Source organism: Octodon degus, unplaced genomic scaffold (assembly GCF_000260255.1).
Source record: "Octodon degus isolate 3935 unplaced genomic scaffold, OctDeg1.0 scaffold00288, whole genome shotgun sequence".
NCBI classification, from domain to species: domain Eukaryota; kingdom Metazoa; phylum Chordata; class Mammalia; order Rodentia; family Octodontidae; genus Octodon; species Octodon degus.
This window is the reverse complement of record NW_004524864.1, coordinates 207,053-216,514: the sequence shown is the minus strand read 5'-3', so window position 1 is coordinate 216,514 and position 9,462 is coordinate 207,053. Positions and strand designations below refer to the sequence as shown.

General features: G+C 43.3%; 1 protein-coding gene across 1 annotated transcript; it reads right to left on the bottom strand.

Annotated features, from left to right (window-relative positions):
- Positions 1-373: 373 nt before the first annotated feature.
- Positions 374-7,248, bottom strand: C3ar1 (complement C3a receptor 1). Its single transcript, XM_004647129.2, has 2 exons — positions 7,178-7,248; positions 374-2,362 (listed from the first exon to the last, which is right to left on the bottom strand). Exon 2 carries the CDS (start codon positions 2,350-2,352, stop codon positions 937-939), a length of 1,416 nt encoding a protein of 471 aa, XP_004647186.1. The 5' UTR covers positions 2,353-2,362; positions 7,178-7,248; the 3' UTR covers positions 374-936.
- Between the last annotated feature and the right edge of the window lie 2,214 nt (positions 7,249-9,462).

The window sequence follows — 9,462 nt, the reverse complement described above, 5'->3', positions numbered from 1 at the left end:
CGCCCCCTGGTGGGCTGAGCTGGCCACACACACACACACACACACACACACACACAAATAAAATTTAAAAATAAATAAATAAATAAATACAGTGGGCCGGGGAGATGGCTCAGTGGACTAAGTGCTTGCCTGGCAAGCGCAGGCGCCTGAGTTCAATCCCTGGTTCTGCCAAAAAGACAAACAAACAAACAAACAAAAAGTTAAATAATAAGAACATCTTGCGAGTCTTAAATATATCCCATTTTCTACTGTTTAAGTCACATATGAGGCTTCGTTGTCATGGGAACAAGGCTGGAATTTCAAAGGTTTAACACAACACATAGAAGTATACACAGAGAAAAAGGACAAGGTGGCAGGCTTTGGGTATTTTATAAATCAAAGTTTATTGCAACACTATTCACCCCAGCTAAGAGACTGAATTAGCCTAGGTGCCTGTGAGCAGATGAATGGAGGAAGAATGTATGGGAGTCACAAGCCGTGGAGTGTTACTCAGCTATCCAGGATAATAAAGTCCCATCATCTGCAGGAAAGTAGATGGGGTTATGTTAAGTGAAATAAGCCAGATCCAGGAAGACCAGTACTACATATTCTCTTACATGTGGAAGCCGGAAACATCCAACCTCAAAGTAAGATGGTGATTACTGCAAGTTGGGTAAGATGTGGGTTGGATTTGCTCAGTGTATGCTGTATGCATATGGAAATAATCACTTTAAAACCAAGAGGGCCTGCTGAACACTTAGCTCCAGTAGTCAGAGGTTTTGATTGGGTATGCCTGGAGTGGTGCTTTTGCATTCCTAATGTTTTCTAGGTCAGGCTGATGCCTATAGTCCAGGCCTACATGGTGGAGAACTGGATTGACGACTAGTTTCTGATTACCACGTTCCTCCTTTCGCGTATGTGCACCTTGGAACATCTGAGGTTGGCTGCTCTCTATTTTTACACGTTTGTACTGAAGCTGTCTTTTTCTGAAAAGGCTTTGCTTTGCGTACAGCTCGGAGACTTTGTAACATCCTCCGTGAAGGCTGCCTCCAGAATGCCCTTCATGGACTGTCGTGCTCGCTTCCTAAGGTCTCTCCCCAGGAGGGCGTACAGGAAGGGGTTGAAGCAGCTATTGGCAGATGCAAGAGCAAGGGACACACAGTCCCAGGACACCAGAGCTTCCCCCAAGGGACTGTCCAAATCAACAAACAATGTGAGGACCCCAAAAATGTGGTATGGAGTCCAGCAGACAAGAAATATGGTCACCACCACCACAGCCAGGTGAAAGGCTTTGTTCCGAGACTTGACAACACGGATCCGTTGCATTCGGAAGACAATGAGGGTGTAACAGACTATCATGATGACCGCAGGCAGCAGGAAACCTACCACTAGCCTTGTGAAGGCTATTGCCATCAAAGGTGTTGGCACTTGATGTTCATATGGGAATGGGCTTAAATCATCCTGGAAGTCTTGTGAAAGCTCAGGTGTGGATAAGAAATCTTGGTGCGCATTGGGGAAGAGGTCTAAATTAGTGGTAAGAAAAGCAGAGCTATTCAATGTGTCAGTTCTGATTTCTTCCATGGGAGGCCCACAGAGGGTTGTGGGTGAGACCACACCAGCGGATTTATGCTGAGTAGATAACTTTGTAGAATCCACATGAGGTGAATCTTCAGAAGGTCTTTGAAATGTCTGAGAATAAAGGATAGTGGTGACTGACCCAGGAAGCACATGCTTTTGGAAAGAAGGATCTGATCTATCTTCCATTTCTCCAGGCAGCTGGGAAGGGGGTTCAGGAGTCTCATAGTCTGGATCAAAGTAGTCCAAATAGTCGTATTGCATGGGGCCAAACTTGTAGGTACAGACAGTGTGGTTGTTTAAAGTCGATGTCTTTCGGTACACAAACACAGGTGTACATAGGATGAAAGCTGCCAGCCAAATGCATCCACAGATGATGCAGGCTGTTCTCACGCTGCGGTGATTCTGGCACCAGATTGGCTTGAGTACCATCAAACATCGGTCCAGGCTAATAGCAGTAAGCAGGAAAACGCTGGCAAACATGTTGAGGATGATGACGGAGGGGATGAGCTTGCAGAGGATCTCGCCGTAGGGCCAGTAGCCTTTGAGAGCCAAGTGAGCTATGGAGAAAGGCAGGGAGAGGCAGCAGAGGAAGTCTGCCCAGGTGAGGTGCAGAAACCAAACTGTGTTCACCGTGCGCCGCATCTTCAGGCCAGCCACCCACAGCACTAGCCCATTGCCTGGCAACCCCAGTAGGAAAGTGAGGCCAAGAATGACCATGGCGAGGATGGTTGGGGATTGAGACTGAGGCTCCAAGTATCGGTCAGTTGAGTTGGTCTCATCATAGAAAGGTTCCATGGCTAGATGTCTGCAGGAAGATGAAAATGTGACAGCCGACAGTGTCTCGGGAAGACGACACAGTTCTTAGAATTTTAACTTTCCCACATAACAATGTGGCATCACAAAGCTAGAAGACCCTAAAAAGGTTTTAGTTTGTACTCCTTGACTTCATATGAGACTACACAGAGACAGTCTATGATAGACAATTTGAAATTCATGGAATTGATTTCAGTGGGTGTCAAAATAATAACTTCCTTTGGAATTATATATGAGCAAATTTCCCTCCTGCCTTGTGTTTTCGATCTCTCATTTTCCACTAGCTCTTTTTCTCACTCAGTGGCCTCTAACAGTGTCCTCTAAACAAATGAGCCAGGCATGGTGGCCCATGCCCATAATCTCAGCACTTAGGAGGCTGAGGCACGAGAATCACCTAGAGTTCAAGGTCAGCCTGGAGCCACATAGTTCAAGACCAGCCTGATGGCCAGGGTGATGACTCAGTAGAATAAGCACTTGCCTTGCAAGCACAAGGGCCTGAGTTCAATCCCCGGTTCTGAAAAAAAAAGACCAGCCTGAACTGTACAGTCAGACTCTGTCTCATGAAACAAAAGGATAGTAAAAATAAATAAATAAATGAATGAATGAATTAAATGAATAAAGAAAGGAAAACTTCTAGAGTGGCACTCCCCAACCTGAGGTCATGAAAAGGCTTTAGCAAGCTTCACCACCATCTGAAATGGTTTTAACTTTTCATATTTTCTTCTTTATGAGAGCAAAAGACCTATCCATTCTCTCCAGCAGACTTTCAAAGAACGCCTTTATACTAAGAGGGAGTCAGGACTTGGTCGCCTCCGTCAGATACAACTCCATCTTCTTTGGGCACCACATTTCCATAGAGCTTCTGTTTTTGTTTTTTTTGCGACAAGGTCTCAATATACAGTTCAGACTGGCTTTGAACTCGCTTATGCACCCAAACCTGGCCCTGGACTCCAGGTCATCCTTCTGCCTCAGCCTCCTGAGTGCTGGGATCACAGGTGTGTGCCGCTGCACCCAGCTATTAGGTGCATAGTGTTGTGCAACTAATTTCCAAACTTTTTATCTTGCAAAATGGAAACTTGGTGCTCATGAAAATTCTTGGTTTTCTCCTCCTGGCACCCCCTGGCAACCACGATTCGACTTCCTGTTTCTGTGAATTTACCCATGTATTCATGAACATAGACTCATACAGTCTGTGTTCTTGTGTTTGGCCTTTTCTCACTCATCACAAGATCCACCATGTGGGAGAGTGCGCAGAGGTGCTTCACTTTTTTAAGGCTAACGTTGCACTGTGTGCCTAGGCTGTACCTTGTGCTGGTCCAGACCCTTAGATTGTGTCCGCCTGTGGGCTACTGTGAATAATGTGTCTTTTGACATGGGGGTCCATGCATTTTTTTTTTTTTTTTTTTTTTTTTTCAGTACCAGGGATTGAACTCAGGACCCTGCACTTGCGAGGCAAGCACTTATTCTATTGAGTTATCTCCCAGCTCTGTCTTCTTTATGTTCTGTTTTCTGTTAGCAGGCTCCCAGTACACCGTAAGACTATTCCTTTAGGAATACTCATTCTTTATCCAGCTTTCCCCTAAATATCTTTTACAACTGGCTTGTCCGTGATGGTGTCCAGTCTAGCATCCTACTTTGTCTCAAAGTTTTATGTCTCTTGTCTCCCAAGATCCACTCACCATGTTTTTTTCCTTTTCATTTTCTTTTTGGCAGAACCGGGGATTGAACTCAGGCCCTTGTGCTTGCCAGGGAAGCACTTATTCTACTGAGCCATCTCCCAGGCCCCATCACCATGTGTCTTAATGTAGCACAACTTCTCCTTTGCAAGCATGTTAGCTTCTTTGGGACCCTGTTGTCTGGCCACTCGCTTCCTACCCTTTGTCATCTGGCTTTTCTCCTCATTGCTGTGCTAACATTTCTGCTAGAAAACAAGCCCAGACCTCTCTTTCTGTGGCTCCATCCTCTGCAGTGTATCAGCGGCCACCACAGGCCATTCTCCAGGCTCTGTGACAGTTCCTTCCCTGGTTCCAGATACTCTGCTTCCCTGAACGACTCAGTCTTCCCAGTTTGTGGCATTTTCTGTTGCTTGGTGAGTTCTGTCTACCTCTATCAGGAGCTCTTCCTTTCATTTTACCCACTTTAGCTGCTTTTTCCTTCATTTTCTTTTCTTTCTTTCTTTCTTTCTTTCTTTCTTTCTTTCTTTCTTTCTTTCTTTCTTTCTTTTTTCTTTCTTTTTTTCCCCCTTTTTTCAGACAGGCTTTCACTATGCAGTTCAGGCTGGCCTTGAACTCTCTTGTAGTCGAGGCTGACCTCAAACCTGCAGCAATCCTCCCGCCTCAGCCCCCTGAGTGCTGAGATGACAGCCACATCATGCCCCGCAGTGCCTGGCTCCTTTTCTCCACACTTGATCTACACCTGTTGAAATTCTACTTATTCTCCAAGGTCAAGCTCAAATATTATACCTTCCTTGAAATATTCTCTGATTACTCAAATTAAGTCTTTAATTTCTTAATTGTGTGTTTGAGTCCCCCCTCCCATATCTGCTATACAGCAGCACTTCTTGTCCTGTGTTATATGTAATTGTTATTGTGGCTGTTTTATCTGTCAGTCTGCCTTCAATTTCTCCATGGTAAAAATGAGCCTCGTCCATAAGCGGTCGTTTCACAGGCTTCAGTGCAGTGCCCTGTGACCTAAAGGCTCCAGAATGCCTGCATGGATGGGTGCTCACTGTGAGGCTTACTATTTGTTTTCAACTAAATTCAAAGTTCTAGTTGCTGTCCTTTTTAAGAGCTCAAACTTTTTTTTTTTTTCTGGAACCAGGGATTGAACTCAGGCCCTTGCGCTTGCCAGGGAAGCACTTATTCCACTGAGCCATCTCCCCTGCCCCCAGTTGCTGTCCTTTTTACCTTTACCCAGATTGCTTCCTTAATTCCTTTGCGGTCCCTCCCCCACCTTTTTTTTTTTTTTTTTTTAATTGTTGAGACAGAGCCTTGCTGTTAGCTCAGGCTGGCCCCAAGCTCACAGGAATTCACCTATCTCAGCCTCCCTAGTGCTGGGATGACAGGCATGCGCCATGCCTGGAACCATGGGTGGGTCTAACTTCCTATTTGGATTTCCAGTTCTTTATTATACAAGAGTGCTTTCTTTTTATAGAGGCCCAAAGTGTTTGAAAGTAGTTCTGCTAAGTTAACAGATGTTGTCACAGGGCCTTCCACGATTAGCAGAAGTTAAGATGACAAGTCAGCAAAACATAAAAAAGCAGAAATGATCTTCATTCTCTTTTTGGTGGCTGCTTCTACTCCAACATTCAAGTCCTGGCAGGTTGCTTATTTCCCTGCAGTGCCTGGCTGCTACCCTGACCTATTGTCCTGTTCTATCGCACACATTTATGCAGGTCCATAAAATACTGAGAATCACAGCCCCACCAATTGCTAGGATTGACAAAAAGAAAACTTAGCCAGAAAAACCAAAGACAAAACCAAAAACAAACAAAGAGAGAGAGAGAGAGAGAGAGAGAGAGAGAGAGAGAGAGAGAGAGAAAATTTAGCCTGTAATCCAAGCACTAAGGAAGGCTGATGAAGGAGGATTGCAGATTCCTGCCCAGCCTGGATAGCTTAGTGAAACCCTGTCTCAAAAAAAGGGGGGTTGGGTTGGGGATAGAGCTCATGGACCCCAGGTTCAACACCCAGTGCTACAAAGCAAAACCCAAAACAAAACACAATCATATCTTTTTTCACTACTTTACTTTTGCAGTTTTTAATACTAAAGCTCAGTAAATTAAACTTTTAGAAAATCACAACAAAGGAGATTAAGATACCAAGTCCAATGACTATCAAGCCAATTCTGAGATAGGGTTTTGCTATGTAGTTCAGTCTGGTCCTGAACTCTCTATGTAGTCCAGGCTGGCCTTGTACTCATGAGCTACTCTTGGCTTGGCCTCCCAAGTGCTGGGATCATAGGCATCCACCACCTGGCTGGCACTATGACTCTTTTTTACTGCAAAGATTAGAGAATGGAAAACCTATAGCATTGCTAACAAGAGTCCTGTCCAAACAGAAGTAATAAAGACTAAAAAGAACAAAATTTGATGTAAGAAAAATGGAATTATCTGTCATGAACTATACTTTAAATATTATTTGTTTGAAAATGAAAAAAACAAGGTCCAATTCCTGGTCTAAAAAAAGAAAAAGAAAAAAAATACGAATCAGAAGTTAAAAATCCTTCAGAGCAAGATTATTTTATATTTCTCTAAGTTTGGGCTTCAAAATGCCTCTATGCTTGAGGATTAGGAGATACTTTAAAAAAAGATTTCAAAATTGAACTAACGAGCACTAATTAAAAAAGTGAAATTAATAACAAAATTTATATGTGATAAAAAATAGACTGCAGAATCAAATAGAAATAGGATGATGAAGGCAGTAGCAATAAGAATTGGGCCAAAGAACAGGAGAAAAAGAGGGAACAGAATGGGAATTTATATATGTGTATATGTATATAGGAAATTAATGATCTGAAAATCAAAACTGGTGAGAGAAAGCAAAACTCAAGGAAAAGAAAGATAAGCATTGTCACTTTAAGAGAAGGGGAAAATGTCATAAAGTTCATTATTTCCAGAATGAAGATACTAAAGGCAAAGCCCACTAGAAGTTCAAATTTTTAAAACTGGGAAGGAGAACATAAGGATAAGCAAGACAGCTCAAAGCTGGGGATGGAGCTGGGAAGGACAAGATCATGACCTTGCAAATTTTATCTGTAATGAGCAAGGCAGGATATGCATAAGTCATAAGGTTAGTTTAATTTTTCTTACCAAAAAGTGGAGATACTGCTGAAGGCTTCCACAGTGAGCTGTAGCTCTCCACCGAGCCCGTTGAGTCCCCAGACCTAGCCACACTGAAGTCCTGTAGCAAGTTCCGGCAAGTTGCTGAGCTTTCCCTTTTACTGTTTCCTAAAGTAAGACTCATGATCCCCACCACTATCTGATGTCAGAGGCAGAAGCTCTAAGTGAGTCATTTCTAAACCCTTGCCGCAGATAAGAAAAGCGGTACAGAAGTGGAAGGGTTTTCTCAGCGCTGTTTTCTGGAGGACAGCAGAGTAGGATTGAAGAGAAGGTACTTTTGGGTTAAGATTCTCATTTCATAGGTTTTACTTTGGTTTTAGAAATGCAAGCAGAGAAATTGACACTATGAGATGAAAGTGTTGTGATAGGGAGAGATTAGAGAAGAAAAATCCATTTAATTAATCTCTGTTAATATGTTTTTTTTTTTTTTTTTTTTTTTTGAGACATGGTCTTGCTTTGTGGTTCAAGCTGGCCCTGAATTCACTGTGTAGCCCAGGGTGACCTTGAACTCAAGGTGATCCTCCTGCCTCAGCCTCCCAAGTAGTTGGTATACGTGTGTACCAACTACTATGCCTGGCTTTAATATTTGATATCTATAAAAGACACATATGCCATAGTTAAATCAAGAAGAATAAACAATCAAGTGGCATTACACACACACACACACACACACACACACACACATGCACACACACTGTTATAAACCCACACTTAGTATCATAATAGAATAACAATAGAAGTAGGGCCATGTTTACTTTGGGCAATGTGGGAAAGCCTTAGGGTAGAGATACACTCAAGTCCTTCAATATCTCCAGACTTATCAAGGAAGAAGTGGGTGAGCAACTGCTGAGCCTGTTTGTGGAGTTCAGCTGCAGGCAGGGAGAGATGAATTACTGCAAGGGTCAAATGGTGTGGTTCATCAAGAAGGTGAAATAAGGGGCTGGGGAGATAGCTCGGTATAATAAGTGCTTGCCTGGCATGTCAAGGTCCTGAGTTCAATCCCCGGTTCCACAAAGAAAGAGAGAGAGAGAGAGAGAGAGAGAGAGAGAGAGAGAGAGAGAGAGAGAAAGACTGAAGATGATTCCTGCTTACAGGATCCCTTTGCAATTACTTGTATTAATTTTTTACATATATCCAGATGAAATACAGTTCATCTGGTGAAATGTCTTCCAGCCCTGCTGTCGGTGAGGAAGGCCTCTGTCCATGTTAAATGAGCTCATCCTAGAAATCATGCTGGCTGCTCTTGTGCTATGACTGATGTCTAGATGCACCCCACAGCCTCACACAGTTATAGGGCTTTTTCATAAGTGGCTGGATATAGAGTGTGTGTGTGCTAAGATTAAGAGTATGTGATCGGTAAAGCAGTCCACTGATTGGTTTGGCACCAGCCCCTAAGCCTGGTAGACAAGACAGAGTATAAAATGGGCAGAGAGAAGCTGCCTGAACTTTTATCTTTGCTTACTTGCTGTTGCTGCCTTCTGTCTGCCAGGACCCGTTTCTTCACTGCCATGTGCCACTCTGCCTTGGAATCCCCAATTATGTACTAAAATCTCTAAAAACTAAGCTATATAAACCTTTCCTCCTCTAACTTTGAATGTATTTTGTCTCAGCAATGAGAAAAAGTAAATAAAAGAGAATTTTGTACCAGAGAAATGGGGTTGTTTCTATGACTGTACCTGACCATGTGCTTTAGGAGCCTTTGGAGCTGGCTTGTGGGAAGGGGAAGAGGTGGAAAAGGTTTGTAGATGCTGGCTGAAAAAGTAGAGCTGGAGGGTCTGGGGTGATAGCTCAGTGGTCTAAGTGCCTGCCTGGCAATCACAAGGTGCAGAGTTTGATCCCTGGTCCCACACACACTGTGCCAGTCCTGAAACGAGGCGTGGTTGCATACACCTGTAATCCCAGTGCTGGGGGAGGGGCTGAGACAGGAGGATCACTATGAATTTGAACTGTGTAGTGAGACCCTGTATCGAAAACAAAAACAAAACAAACAACAAGAAAAGTAGAGCTGAAACTCTGAGGCTGTACTTAATGGGGGATTCTCTGCAGAGCTCAGAGGCCCAGAATGTTGATAGAAATACTGAGAAGGACTCCATTGGTTGTGGGAATCCAAGTGTTTCTACCTTGGTAGAAAGCTTGACTGCATTTTGCTCATGTCCAGAGACTTCACCTGACACTAAGATTGAGGGTGGCTGACTAATTTTAAAAATATTTTATTTATTTATTTATTTATTTATTTATTTATTTATTGTATTTAG